General features: G+C 50.3%; 1 protein-coding gene across 5 annotated transcripts in view; it reads left to right on the forward strand.

The window, feature by feature from the left end:
- LOC149346874 (retinol dehydrogenase 14-like) overlaps nt 1–15,750 on the forward strand; it is a 57,494-nt gene that overhangs the window by 20,330 nt on the left and 21,414 nt on the right. For all 5 annotated transcript variants that reach the window (XM_089586733.1, XM_089586732.1, XM_089586734.1 and 2 more), the window contains 3 exons: nt 1,311–1,403; nt 2,782–2,961; nt 6,189–6,298. In XM_089586733.1, the coding sequence (XP_089442859.1) occupies nt 1,311–1,403; nt 2,782–2,961; nt 6,189–6,298 (383 nt within the window). The remainder of the gene's footprint in view (nt 1–1,310; nt 1,404–2,781; nt 2,962–6,188; nt 6,299–15,750) is intronic.

Genomic DNA, 15,750 nt, shown 5'->3' on the forward strand with positions numbered 1-15,750 from the left:
TTTAGGGTAACTGGCAACCTTATATTCATGACCTAAGAGTACCTGCCGAAGACGCTACACCCCATTCTCATTCTTTAGTTCTTTCACTCTCGTAGTCTGGATCTGCAGTTATTTCCTCTCATAAGTAGAAGTATTCTTTCCCCATGTCCAATGCCGCTCTGCCTATCGTGAACTTGTCTTCCATTCCCATAAAGTTGTATAATAGCTTAGTTGTGTGCGTACTAATGTCTAAATCAACCGTTCTAATTAGCATCTCTAGGTTCAAAGTGAGCGCCTGTATTGTATCCCTGGAGGTATTAAGGAGGCCAGTATCATGTGTTGACCAGAGACGCCGTGAAGTCAAGTATTTGTTCGGACAGCAACACGAACGTAACTGGCAGATATGATTCAGAGGCTTCTCCTGAGTGCAACCCTGGCATGTCATTGGCTACCGATATAATAGCACACGTGCGCAGTAACAGTGTACGTCAGATAGGCGGCGTAAAATAACAAAGGAACAACACTCCTGGTAAAAACTGGCCCCTACACAACAATTAGGAAATTGCACATTTTAGCATATCCCTAATTAACATTAATTCCTACTCTTCATAATCCAATTTTCCGAATAAAACCTCCTATTGCGTGGTAAATAACAGTGTAGAGATCATGTCCCCCAGCTGGCACATTTCCTTAGATTTTATCACTTTCCCTGTAGAGGATTGTGGTCACTTTGCAGCCCTCATAGATTTTACAGCGCGTTTACATACGCCTCGTCCACATCCTGGTTCCTCAATGTCTACATAGTTATTGGTGTTTAGGCTGAATCAAATGCTTTCCCTCAATAATAAAAACTCAGTATAGGGGAGGCTTATATTCTGAGTACTTCGCTAGCACTTCATCTGGCGCTATCTGATAATAAACAAAAAAAATCAGTGGGCGACCGTTTTTTCACATCCCCGTCACAGCCGGCGTCGAATTAAGAAACCGAACCTCACAGCTATAAGGTTTCGCAGTGGGCTTTCAAAGATGACATCAGCAGTGGGCCACTCTGAGACTATCTATTTTCTGAGCTGCCTTGAGCAGAGGAAAGCAAGTCGCAAATATCAGCTGGGAGCTGGGGCACGTTGCATTAGCGTCAATTGGTCTACTAGACACAGCTGAGATTAAATGTAATTCTAACCAACTGCAATATTGTCATGATATTCCAGCAGTGATACCACAGCCTATTATTCTTGTAAAAAACATTGCTTAGTTTACAGTTTTATGCACTGCCCAATTCTCTACAGAAATGTTTGACATGTACCGCTGCACTAACACCCATTTTTTTACAGCTCCTCCCAAAAGAACGGAGACTGAAGATGGATTTGAGGTGACATTTCAATCAAACCACTTGGGTCACTTTCTACTGACGAACCTTCTTCTCGGTGAGTTTTCAGCCATGCACAAAATTTTAAACAAACAAGCATAATTTTAACACAGGATTTATACGAGCCAAGCAGAAAATGACACGAAGAAATGTCACTGCATTACGTGTCATGATACGAAACACTAAGCCAGCCCTCGAGTTACGTACAGTGGAGTAAACAAAACGAGACGAGTAGTTGAGAAAATATCACAAATGGAAGCACTTAAATTTACAGGAAGGCAGCACTGGGAATGTGTAATAATTGGCACAACGTGGAAAAAGCGGGCAGGAGAAACTCTTTCACCATTAATTAATACATATGGGGGACTGCATGCACTAAAAGATAAACGAGTACCCGTACTCACGTGTATAATAGCGCGATAAGACCGGCGATAGCGAAGGCCTCACGTCGTACGGAAACGTGTCAAGAATCAGTTTCATTAGTATTTTCAACAACGCTTCTTAATTATGAATTCACAGCTTCACCAGCGCTGCGACGAATAACAAAGACAGAGAAGGAAGGATAGGGACAAGCGCTTGTCAAGTCGTTTGGTAGACATGTTCCACAGGTAAATGCCGGTAATGATAGAACGAAATATGCGGTAATACCCTACATCCACCAGTTATCCCACGCTTAAGCAGGTTGGCACTAGATATGGGGTTAAAGTGCTCTTTTCGGTCCCTGATAAGCTAGGCAAGGTTTGTGCTATTGTTGACAAAAGAGCCCGGGAACAGAAGCAATAAAGAGGCAAAAGAAAAAATGCATGCCAAGTGGAACATGAATCGCCTTATGTGCCATGTGCAGAGGGAGTGGTCTATGACATACCTTTTAAATGCGGCAAGACATCGGGCAAACCGGGAGCTGCATAAACACGCGCTTACGCCAGCATAAAACATCTTCGAATGTTGCCTCTTCACCAAATATGGCCCTTCATTACAGAGATTGTCATCAGAACAAACCCGGTGTGTCCAAGGTGTCTAATAGAAAACCATGCTTTCCTCTTCTTAACAGGGCTAAGATTAAGTTTAGACATCAAGATCAGTTGACCAAGGAGTTGAGTGCAGCCTATCACATTTACAAGAACAGCGACACGTGCGTTAGCACATCTGTATCCAACCATGAGTGTGAAATTACGTATCTGGGTTGTTAACTTTCTTTTGTTTGCTTTTTTCGCGGGACGCGCAGGCGCTTCGTGTTGTCATTTTACAGCATATAACCTGTATGTTTTTTTAAATAAACTTTCAGTTGTTAGTAGCGCTTGTCCTTGTCCTTCCTTCTCTGTCTTTGTTCCTCGTCGCGGCGCTGGTGAAGTTGTGAAGATGAAGATGTACCAACTAGCTCAGATCACGGTTTTGCTACTAATTATGAATTCTTTATCGCTTCCGCAACTTCGCAGGACTACTCAAGAGGAGTGCGCCAAGCCGCATTGTCAACGTTGGCTCTGATGCCCACTGGTACGGGGCATTCAATGGTGACATCAGTTTCAAACAATATAACCGCAATCGCATATACGCGACTACAAAGTTGTTCAACATGCTTTTCACAATGGAACTGGCTGAGAGACTCGCTGGAAGCGGTAAGCCTACCATGCTCACGCAGAGCGCATTCTTTTGTGCAAAATCACCTGCAGTAGTCGAGTGTGGCTTGCATTTGGTCATTGTCAGTTTTTCCGAGTCGTTCTTTTTCCCCTTTTCTACTTGCAATTCGGCTAAAAACTCTAACAGCGAGAATTAACGAACTACGAACTTATTCGTCTTCATTTTTTTAGGCTGCTTGTACGATAGTATAGTGGATGAAGTTCACGTTGAAGTTTTCAAACAGCAATGAAGTGTTAACATCTTTGCGCACTATTTTGCGTCTGTCACGTGGTTGAACGAGTCCTTGAAGTAGACCAAGGAGAGGCAGACACAAATGCGCAAGAGGTTGCTCTTGCAACTGGTGCCGTTAAGGATACGGTGAATACGAACTAATTTAGTGCATACACGTATTCTGAATGAGGAATCAAGACGTTCCTCAATGTGGACTATGGCTCCCGAGCAAAACTGCACAGAAAGCGAGTATTTAGTTACAAAAATAAGCAAAAAACAAAGAAGAAAATAGTTAGGGGACAAAGCCTGTTTCTTTGCATAACGGCATGCAATGAAGAGGAATTTAGAAAGAATCCTGGTTGTCATTAGGCTAAAAAAATTAAGTTGGAAGGTCCTAGCAGCCATGTAGTAATATGTTGAAACCTCATGTGTGATCCCCTGCCTCCAACTTCGAGTGCTCACATACCACTAACCGCGACTGCATACCTGTAACAAGTCGGCTGACAAATTGTGAATTCGGATGTCAACGCAGTAGAAGCTGCAAAGAGAGCTTCCTTGAAAACTTTTACGCAATAGCGAGAATGAAAAGTCACGTTAACCGAACACCTTTCCTGTAAACTGTGCACACCTCGAGCCCCCTTCCAGTCCCTCTTCCCATGTACCCCTCCCCCCCTCCCCCTCATTCCACCCAAAAAACACAGCCTTTAAGATATTAATGTTTTGGTACTGCTCTTTGCCTGTTGTCCTGCACCTAAAACGCAGGAAAGTACTTATCTGGTCGGGACAGTCCAGATTCTGTTCTGATCACCGTCCATCAGAAGAGAAGAACACATGGGCCCTATACGTTCTGCATTTTCATCTGGCCCATTGTCAGAGCAGCGAGTTGAGATATTAAAAAAGGCAAAATAAACTGGAAGAAGTTCGGTCCCAGGGAAAACTGTGACTAATTTTAGTCATCCATAATAACTTGGCTTATATTAACGCAGAACGGCGTATGCGATTCACTGCGCATTCACCAAATATAAACGACATCAGTTGACAGTCCAGTAGTTTGTTAGGACTTCCTGTCTATCTGCCGGCTCCTTCTAGGCTTCACAAAGATGCCCCACTATGGAAAACAAGCAGTTTTAGCAGTCATCCCTTTTGTTGCAGCCGCTAGTCGTGAATGGTATTTCGGAAAAAAAATTAGCAGGGAAATGTGTTTCTAGGAAGTGCGGCTAAATTAAGTATTTATCGTGTGCATCCACCCAAGCGCAGCCATACGGCGGATATGTGTTCTTGCGTTTGCTTATGCGGCTATGTTGACTACAACACAGAAAGGTGTCTTCAGTAGGGTCCTCACGGTCGCGATACGAACGTTCATTATGAGACGGTTTCCCCGACTACTCCTAAGCACGTTACTGTGCTTATTCGGATCCTCCGCCACAGTTCGCCATGCACCTAGGAGCCATCACAATCTGCGAGCGCCGCATCAATTAAAATTTCACTGTTAAAGATAAGGCCAAAGCGTCACCAAAAACAATCAGACAAAGCATTAACCGGATTTTTCAAAACAAAACGGACGAACAAGAAAAGACGCACCGATGTCGTCTTCTCTTGACATCAAAGATCGTTAGTTGAATACTTTGCAAAACATTCGCCGCTGTATCTTCAACCCCGGAGCACGAGCGACAGCCGGTGGTAGGTCTTACAAAGGAAAAACCTGCACCTGGAGAAGAGTATGTTACGCGTGAGTGCGACCAAAACGGCACGCACGCATCGCGGAAAACGATTGGACCTCGCGGCAGTTCGAAGGTTTTCCTCAGAGCGTTGAACGGTTTTGCGTAAAAAGCTCTATTAGGGCCAAGGAAGAGTTAGACTATGCACTTTTCCTTCTTTTCTCTTCTTTCCTCGGGCTACGACATGCGAGTTTTCGCTTTGCACTAATATTAGTGTTGATTTCTTCAAGCCAACTTTAACTTTATTTTATTTATTCATTTATTTATTTACAATACCCCTAAGGGCCCTCGCGCGAGGGTATTACATAGGGGGGGGGGGGGGGGGGGCAATACAAGCATAAAAATATGGCACAGGGATTTGAACAAAATACACGTAATAATGAATTAAAACTAGTAATGCAAACAAATAACACAACAAACAACGCAGAATAAAATACTCAGTAAATGCACATAATACAACAAAAATACCAAATCTGTTAGTACATGGTTTGCTTTAACGATTGCGGAAATGATTGTAGGTTAACCTCAGTAGCTATGTGTGATGGCAAGTTATTCCAATCAATTATAGTGCGAGGAATGAATGATTTCGCGTAGAGCGATGAACGGCATGTGATGCGTTTTATTTTGTTATCGTGGTCGCGGCGAGGAAAGACTGCAGGGTGTGGCAAAAAGAAGTCGTGGAGGGTGGGATGGTGATACAGTTTGTGAAGTAAGGTTAGGCGAGCGAAATGGCGTCGACATGATAGCGGTTCCAACTCGGCACGTTGTTTTAATGCTGTGACTGGTGAAGCGTGAATAATCTGAAAAGATGAAACGAACAGCACGGTTTTGCAGGGATTCAAGGTTGTTAATGATGTAAGCTTGTTGAGGGTCCCATATGGCAGAAGCATACTCGACTTTCGGGCGGATTAGCGTGATGTAAGCAAGTTTTTTTAAGTGTTTGAGATTACGCCTAAGAAGGCCGAGTGCGCGATTTGCTGATGCTAAGATTCTGTTAATACGGTAATGCCAAGTTAGCTCAGACTGAAAGTGAACTCTTAGGTACTTGTAAGTTGTTGTAATTAAACTCTATCGTTAGTTCAACTCTATCTATCGAACTTAAAGTTGTTCTCATTGTCCCTTTAAGTACTATGAGGCCAGAAAAGCTGTCGTGCTGCACATCATACTGAGCATAAATTACGTGCTTCTTTCTGTTCTTACAAGCTACAGCCATTGTGGCGCTACTAATCAACTAACCCTTTTATGTTTTCATTCTTACCTGTCTCGTATTGGCGCAGGAGTTACGGTGAACTGCTGTCATCCCGGCGTCGTGAACTCCCGTTTAACTGCCGGTCATAAGGACCTCTTCACAAAAATGATTTCCACCGCCGTACGTATATTCGGCAAGGTGAGTGGCAATGTCAAATTGAAGAGTGCTGGACATTTTTAAGGCACCTTGCTGCGTGATTGGGTTCTCGCATATTGCCGGTAACCTTTGTAATATTTACGCTGTAGTGTGAAAGTACCCGTTATATAGAAACCCTGGTTTCGGCGTTGTAGGCGTCTGTGTCAGCGTTGTGAGCGAAAAATTACGAGCATGACTGTAGCCGCGGTGGCTCAGTGGTTACCGCGCTCGGCTGCTGACCCGGAAGACGCGGGTTCGATCCCGGCCGCGGCAGCTGGAGGTGAATTTCCAGAGGCCCGTGTGCTGTGCAATGTCAGTGCACGTTAAAGATCCCCAGGTGGTCGAAGTTATTCCGGAGCCCTTCACTACGGCGTCCCTCATAGCCTGAGGTGCTTCGGGAAGTTGTGTTATAGTCGCCTTATCGCGAGAGTTCCTTGCCACATTTAAATTCAGCGCTGGCGATAGTCACGGCCGTTGGGATCTTCGACGTCCGCCGAGCATTTTCGCTGCTATCCCTGGCGCTCGGTTGCCTCTATTTGCGGGCACAGGTTACCATAACGAGGTTTTCTCGTTCTGCTTCACTATTTATTCTTCTATGAGCCTGTGCTGTTACCACCGGCCGTAGGCAATATGCAAACCATCCAGCGAAGCTGACGACCCCACGCGTTGTCTTCCAGAATCAGCGACCGGCAGTTGCACTCTGCGCACTGTTTAATTTAAGTCGATTAATTTAAGACGGTTAATTAACTATCCATTCATATAGAGATGACCAATCCTGAAAAAAGACGGCACTGCCATTGTCCCCAAGAGAAAAATGTAAAGAGCAGTGAGATATTAAAGCGCTCGTGCAGCCCACAGCAGTTGAAGCGGTTGGCATTGATTGCCATTGTACTTCAAAGCAAAATGCTTTGATGGGCCATATCTTTAGTACTGCGCATTTTTTTGGTAGTCGAAATCAGGAGGGGCCGTCGCAGTGGCTCAGTGGTTATGGCGCTCGGCTGCTGACCCGAAAGACGCAGGTGCGATCCCGGCCACGGCGGTCAAATTTCGATGGAGGCGAACTTATAGAGGCCCGGGTACCTTGCGATGTCAGTGCGCGTTAAAGAACCCCAGGTGGTCGAAATTTCCGGAGCTCTTCACTAAGGCGTCCCCCATAGCCTGAGTCGCTTTGGGACGTTAAACCACCTTACAGTACATTGTCGCCCTTATCCAGCGCCACATGGCGACAATTACAGACAGGCTGCTTTATTTCCCCTTACCGTTTCTCATGCTTTCACCTCACCTCTCCTCCGGGAGAGCGTCGCGTCGGTGACGGGAGCGGTCGCATGCCGCGTCGGCTCCGTGATAGCTCGCAATCAATTGCGATACATCAAGTTTTTCCCCTGTAAGCCTGGTACCATCGTCTCCAGGAACCTCAGCGGCACCCGTCTACACCACGTTTGTAAAGGTGGGGCCAATTTTTGACCACTTTTCGGGCATTTGAAGTCTTCGTCACGCCGCGGTGATGCTAAGCCTAACGGCGCCGGGGCCTGCGATGGCCCCGGTCGGCGATCCCTCGGCCTCGGCGGCTCCAAATCAAGTCACCGGGTACGACCCACAGTCCCTGCGGATCGTAACAATGGATACAAACCAATCCGAGGGTACTACTCAAGGCGAGGATCCTCTACCAACCGAGGACGATTACCTTGAAGATATGGTCCGCGTCTGGCGCGGAAAGAAGAACGCGGCGGCGGCATCGAGGGACGCTGGTGCTGGTGCCACCCAGCAACAGGCGCCGGCTAGCTCTACGAACGCAACCTCGAACGCAACCTCGAAGCGCTCCAGGCAACTCCGGTGGCGGCCGCAGAACACGCCGCGTATCGAAAAAGACGACATCGTCGTGGTGCTGAAACCGCGAAACACGGTCGACCTCAGAGCAACTTTTAGTCCCGGACAAGCCGGCGCTGCAATCCGCAGCATCCTCGGGGACGACGCAAATGCAGGACTTGCGGTGTGGCCTGTTTGGGACCAAAACGTGCTGGTATGTGCGTTGAAATCAGTCGACGCCGCGGAGAAGCTACTCCGGGATGTTGTGCTGCGGGTTGGGGAACGCGAGCTACCGTTCCGGGGACACCCCAAACTCTCCGGTGCGTTCTGTCGCGGCGTCGTGAGTGTTTCGCCTGACGAAACGTCTGAAACCGTTAAAAGAAAACTCTGTGCGGAACCAAATGTGGTGTCTGTGCGCAAGCTGGGGGGAACCCCGGTTGCGGTGATCACCTTCGCGGGGACTAAGGTGCCACGGACGGTGTTGCACAGCTACGAATGGCTCCCTGTTCGCCTGTACAAGAAAACAGTGCCTGCATGCCACCGCTGTGGCACAGTGGGCCATCGGGCCGATGCGTGCCCGCGACCGCAGCCGGGGCGCTGCAAACGCTGCGGAGTCCAGGTTCCCGATGCCACTCCTGACGGCCCGGCGGAACATGACTGCGTTCCGAGCTGCCTCATCTGCGGAGGCGGCCACCCTACCGGAGCTCCTGGCTGTGCCGGGCGGTTCCGGAAACCCATCAAACCCAGCTCCCCATCAGGATCCAAACCGAAGACAAAGACGGGGCCCAAGCAGGCTCCTCCGCCCAAGGCCAAGAAAGCGTCAGCCGATCAGGAAACCAAGGCCAAAACCGGGCCATCGAAACCTGTCAAGTCCGCGACCCAGGCGGCGCCCCCGGTCCTCAACGCCAGGGACTTCCCGCCCTTGGCACCCGTCCAACCACAGGTGAGCAGTTGGAGTAGGGCAGTCTCCGGGCCCACTACCCGTCCCTCCCCTACCCGTCCCTCCCCTACCGAAACCGCCCTACAGCAGCAAGTAGAGGAGCTCAGGCGCCAGAACCAAATTCTAGCGCGCAAAATTCAGGAATTAGAGGCCAAACAGGCCGGGTCATCTGAACCAATGCAAGAAGCTGAGCCAGACGACGAGGATGACGGATCATCCGTAACATCTTGCCTCACTAGCGTCTCGCGGCAGAGCGGGGACACGGTAGTTGGATCAGCTGGTCGCGTCGCCGGCCTAGAGGCACTGCAGCGCCAAACCGAGCAACTGGAGGAGCAAGTGGCGGCCCTCCCGAACCAAATCATGTCAGCAGTCCGCGAGTCCTTCCAGGATATGTTCAAGGCAGCTTTAACGCAAGCACTTCCCGACCTTATGGCCCAGGTCACTGACTCGGTCCTTAAAGCCGTGCAGCCCTGGGTCAGCACCCAAATTAAGAACGCCACAAGCCGCGAATCCCCTCACCTCAAACGTAAGACAGCCTTCCGTCAGGCAGCGGAGGAACATGGTTCAGGCTCGGCAGCTGGTGGATCGGTGCGGCCCCTCACTGGGGTTGCGCCGGCTCCCGGCCAGAGCTATTCCGATCACCCTTAAATAAATACGACAAGATGGCTAGCAGATGTAATAGGAATGCTAAAAACTTTGAAAAATTCCAGATCATCCAATGGAACTTCAGGGGTTTCAGATCTTGGAAAAAGCGGTCACACCTCCAGCTTTACCTGCAGTCCCTAGGTGACATGCCGGCGCTCATTGCCCTATAGGAGCCCGGCATAGACGCTAAATTATCAGGCTACAGCACCTTTCAGGGGGGCCCCTCTACGTGCATCCTGGTGAATAAGGCTTACACCGTGGTTCAGGTCGACTTAGACTTGAGTACCGAGCAAGAATATACAATGGTCCGAGTACTGCCTCTCAGACGCCGCGACCCGTCAATACATATCCTCAACATATACTGCCCTCCGCGTAAGCCGCGCGTAACTTTCAATGAAATCTTCCTTCGCGCGATAAAATTGGCAGCCAAAGAGCCTCTAGTGATCGTTGGAGACTTCAATGCTCCCAGCCTTCATTGGGGCTACCACTTCGAACAGGCAAGAGGACGTAAGCTGGCGGAGCTCATCTCCACCCTCAGCCTCACGTTGCTCACGGACCCGGCGTATCCCACTCGAGTGGGGAATTCGGTAACCCGCGACACGTGTCCAGACCTTTCTCTCGTTAAAAATGCTAGAGCGGCTGCATGGGAGAACTTGGGAGATTCTCTAGGCAGCGATCACCTCCTTCTCCGGATTACACTCGAGGCAAAGGCAGCGCGCAAAAAATGGGGCCAGGCCAAGCTGACCGATTGGCACAAATTCCGGAATCACACTATCCCTCCCGTACTATTTTCCGGCGGCTACGCGGAATGGGCTAACCACATATACAACATTCAGAAACAACACGTCACAACACTACAAACCACCGAAGAGATCCCCGCAGTGGACACCCACCTCCTGCATTTGTGGGAGGCGCGCCGGAGCTTAACTAAACGGTGGAAAAAGCAGAAAACGAATCGCAAATTACGCGACCGCATAGCCAAACTCACAGAGCAGGCTGCAGCGTATGCTGCCGAGCTCTCAGATTCAAATTGGATAGCACGCTGCGACGCCGCAGCTCATCAGATGAGCTCGAAGGGGACGTGGCGTCTCTTTCGCAGTCTAATCGACCCCTCCCAAACGAGAGGGGAGACGCAAAAGCAGCTCCGGCGGGCTCTGCAAGGGTATCAAGGTACGACGGCGCAACTTGCGGACACTCTGTGCGACGGATATCTCTGTCGTATGGAGGACCCGCCTGGGCCACAGTACATGTACTCTGGCAGGCCTAATGAAACACTCGATGCCCCTTTTGAGTTGCACGACCTTAAGGCGGCCTTAGCAAAAATGCGCCGGGGTACGGCTCCGGGACGGGACCACATAACAGTGAACCTGTTGGCGAACCTACCGGACTCAGCCTACCTTCATTTATTAGAATACATCAACCAGATCTGGGACGGGCGTCCACTCCCTCCCGAGTGGAAAACGTCACTTGTGACGTTTATCCCTAAAACAGGTAAGGCCGTGAATACGGACAACCTGAGGCCCATATCACTGACCTCATGTGCGGGCAAGCTTATGGAGACGATGGTACGGGATCGCCTCTCTCCATACCTGGAGAGTAAGGGCTTCTTTGCAGTCACCATGTTCGGGTTTCGCCCTCACATGTCTGCACAGGATGTCCTTCTCCAGCTGCACAGGGATGTAATACGACCCACAACTATGCAACACAATGACAAAGCCATCCTCGCCCTTGATCTGAAAGGGGCTTTCGACAATGTGAAACACGGAAGCATCCTGGCCAACTTGAGTTCTACCGATTGTGGGGCTAGGACCTACGCGTATGTAAGAGATTTCTTGTCTAATCGCCAGGCCTTTCTTCGGATTGAGGGCGAGGAATACGGCCCTTACATGATGGGAACACGGGGTACCCCTCAGGGAGCAGTGTTATCACCGCTCCTGTTCAACATTGCTATGATGCGCCTCCCAAGCCAATTGGCCCGGGTGGAAGGCATTCAACACGCGTTATATGCAGATGATATTACAATTTGGACCACTCAGGGGAGCCTTGGGGACATGGAGGACTGCCTTCAGCAGGCTGCTTCCATAGTCGATGCGTATGCTAATGACTGTGGGCTCCAATGTGCTCCAGCGAAATCAGAGCTTCTGCATGTCAGAGCGAACCCAAATGATAGGACAGCAATACACATCTCCCTGTCAGGAGGTCCTATTAGAGAGGTGGAGGAGCTCCGTATTCTGGGCCTTTTCATTCACCAGAGACTCAGACCGGACTCCACTATTGCGAAACTCAAGAGAGTAGGCGAACAGGTAGGGCGCATGATCCGCCGCGTTTCCAACAAACGGGGTGGTCTGCGGGGCAGGGACGCGCTTCGGCTCGTCTATGCCTTCGTGACTAGCCGGATCCTTTACGCCGTGCCATATCTCCGCACTACTAAGCAAGACGAGGCGCGAATAGACGCCATCATCCGCAAGGCAACTAAGCGAGCCCTGGATCTCCCGGTGGCTACCTCTAATGCCAAACTCAAGGCATTGGGGGTGCTAAACTCCTACCAGGAGCTGCGGGAGGCCCACCTCGTGAACCAATACACGCGGCTCACGCAGACGGCTCCTGGGCGCCGCCTGCTAAACCGCTTACACATCCAACACGACTGCACTCCAGAGGAAGCGGAGCGTATCCCAGTACTATGGCGCCATATGCTCTGGGTCTCCCCGCTCCCCCGTAACATGGACACCGACATGCATGAAAACAGACGACAAGCGCGGGCTCGGGCTCTTGAGAGACAACACGGCTCCCGACCCGGTGTATATTATGTAGACGTAGCAGGGCGATCGCCCACGGGATTTTACTCGGCCGCTGTCGTTCACCAGGAAATGCACGTTGATGGACTCTCCTTTCGAGCCCCGAATTCAATGCGGGCCGAGGAAGTAGCGATAGCGCTTGCTGCCGCCCACGCCAATTCGAGAATAATCATCACGGACTCCCGAAAAGCATGTGAACATTACTTGGCAGGGGAGATCTCCCCCTTAGCTGCTTGTATTCTACGACGGACTGCCACTGATCCAACACCCAAACGAATCATTTGGGCTCCTGGCCACCAGGGCTTACGAGGTAATGAGGACGCTGACGCGGCTGCCCGAGCGCTTACTCACCGGGCTCCTCATCCCAGCTCTTCTGGCTCGGAGACTAACCAGCCGCTGCTGCGATTCAGGGAAATATTAACACATTATAGCGACAACCACCGCCTTTTCCCGGCCCCTGCAAAAGGGCTGAGTAAGACGGAGGAGCGAACTTTAAGGCGCCTGCAGACAGGTACTCTACTCTGTCCTGGGATAATAAAACATTACGATCCTAACACGGATGGGCGATGCCCACACTGTGGGGAGACCTGTGATATCTTCCACATGGTGTGGGCATGTACTCAAAATCCCCACCTCCCCCCCTCCCCTACCCCTTCCAGAGAGGCATGGGAGACTGCCCTCCTCAACTGCTCCTCGCTTGAGTCCCAAAGGGCTCTGGTGAAACGGGCGAGAGACGGGGCCTCGTCGTGCGGTGTCCCGGACTAGGGACGCCGACCATGTAGCGGGGCCACTCTGTGGCTCCCAAACTCTTTTTTACAATATAAAGTTTTCACCACCACCACCTCTCCTCCTGATTGTAACATCTGTGGCGTGCCCAGATCCACACTTTTCCACTACCTTTTGTAATGCCCTTCCCGAAAGGCAGTACCCCCCCATCCCCAAACCCACTCATTCTTCCTGGGAGGCTGCTTTACGGACCTCTCAGCCTGGCGGCCAGAAATGGCTGGTGGATTGGGCCTTACGTGAAGCACAAGAACATGAACTCCTGGACCAATAGGGGACCACCCTGCAAGATTTCTTTTGCGAAAGCAACACTCCGACAGCCAAAGCGAGACCTCAGGTGGCCGCCGTAGCTACGCGTACCTTGTTTCAATTGGACGAAACGGTCGTGACGCCACAGTGCGCGAATTTAAAAGGGGGCCAATTAGTAGCTAGTAGCATGTTAGTAGCAGGTTAGTAGCATGGCTAGTAACTATGCACCCAATTAAACGGATCGTATAGTGATGCTCCAAGTAAGTGGGACTGAGTTTAGTTCATTAACCAATTAGACTTCGTCAAAACTAGTCATACCAGATAAATAAAACTGAGTAGGAAATTGGTCGAGTTGGGGAATCGAACTAGGGTCTCCAGAGTGTGAGAAGAGCACGCTAACCACTCCGCCATGCCAGCTCAATGGTTTGGAATGAAGAAAGGCGCGTCTAGTGAATACGGTGCCTTCGTTCACTCCCATCCTCTCTTACCGTTACGGTAAGGTTCAGGTGTCCACCGAGATACGCGAGACATATAACTTCCGTTCCACAAAAACCAATTTACTGATGAGCAAGGCGCAGAGCCGAACGGGCGGTGGCGTTCTGTGGACTCCCTGGCAGCGTTGCAAGACGCTGTCGCGTTCCACTGTTAGAGGCGAAGCTTAGCGCCTTAATTAACCACGCATCAGTGACTCAAGCACCAACATCGCGCTTATGGCTTTCGCCTAAAAAAACTTTAGGTAAACAAAGTGCCCCACATTTTTTTTTGTCTAAAAGAAGTTGTTTCCATCCATCCATCCCCACGCCTTCGGGCTACGGCCGTGTATCTGTTTTTTTTCAGCCAGCGTCCGCTCCAGCGGACGTTGTTGTCGCGACGCGCGTCTTTACTCTCTCTTTTTCTCTTTCCTCTTATCTTTCAACTCTCTTCTATCTGCACATGGCAGCGGTTGTGGCTCGGCTTGAGCCAGTCGGCAGGCCCGTGCACTTTTCCTTTTCATCCTTCTCTCAGTCGCAACCAATCAACCAACCAACCAACCGTACCTATAAGGCGATTCAGGCGTCCACTGACCCAGTGAGCCGGTTATGCGCATTTCCTTTCATTAAAATGATCGGAGTGTAAAAAGTTGTCAGCGCGAACGCCAATGAACACAACGAACGCCGAAGGCCCGTGGCTTCAGCACCGCGTTTCTGGCACAATGTTTTCAATGCCTGCAGCCAACATCTCTCTATCTCATCATCCCATGTACCTATAAGCGCGATACAGGCATTCACTTACCAAAGAAGCCAGTTATGCGCACTTTCTTTGCTTAAAATGGCACAACATTGTCAATGCCAACGGATGCAGCGCACATCTGTCACCACCGCTACGTAGCTTAAAGCACTACTGAGGTGTCCACTGTTCCAATAGGACAGTTATGCGCCTTTCCTTTGCTTTCCAATATCCCGCTTCATTGGTTTCACAGCTTAAAAAGCGACTAGGGTGTCCACTGCTGGTTAGAACGGAGAGAGAGAGAGAGAGAGAGAGAAACAACTTTATTGCCATAGATTGGAGGGATTTAGGGCAGGTGGGCTTGGTGTGGCCCCCAGGTGGGGGCGACTTCCTGGGCCCACGAAATGAGTGCCAGTTGGATGCTCTTGTCTGGCCTTCTGAGGAGTTGGTTCCATCCGTCTTCGGAGGGAGCTGGCAGTAAGGTTCGAGGGGGCGGATTTCCCGCGCAACCCCAGAGGATGTATGCCTGGGTGGCGATTTCTCCCTGGTAACAATTTTGGCAGACGGGGTCATATTCCCCGTCTGTGATGAGTGAAAGTCTAGAATGGCTAAGGATGTAGTGCGTCTGCAACCTGCGGAGCAAGCTGGCTTGCGCTCGATTCAAGTCGGGGTGTGGAGGCGGGAACTGGCGTCTCATCTCTCTGTAGAGGTTGGTAATTTCGGCAAAGGTCTGGGGAGCCTCGGCAAGAGCGTCTGGATCCGTGGGGCCGGCCGCCCGGTTGGTTAGTCCTCGGGCTAGTCGGTCGACCTCTTCGTTTCCAGAGTTTCCCGCGTGAGCGGGTACCCAGACCAGGTTGATCTTATGGTCGAGAGTGCAGCCGCGAAGGATGCGTGCAGCGGGGTGGCAGATAAAACCTGCCGAGTAATTTTGTATCGCTCTTTTGGAGTCGCTTAGGACTGTGTGCGTACGTGGGTCAGCGATGGCCAGCGCGATGGCGGTTTCTTCTGCCGCTGTCGGAGAGTGAGCTACT

The sequence above is a fragment of the Amblyomma mixtum genome, chromosome 4 (assembly GCF_055824585.1).
Source record: "Amblyomma mixtum isolate Tamu chromosome 4, ASM5582458v1, whole genome shotgun sequence".
Taxonomy (NCBI): domain Eukaryota; kingdom Metazoa; phylum Arthropoda; class Arachnida; order Ixodida; family Ixodidae; genus Amblyomma; species Amblyomma mixtum.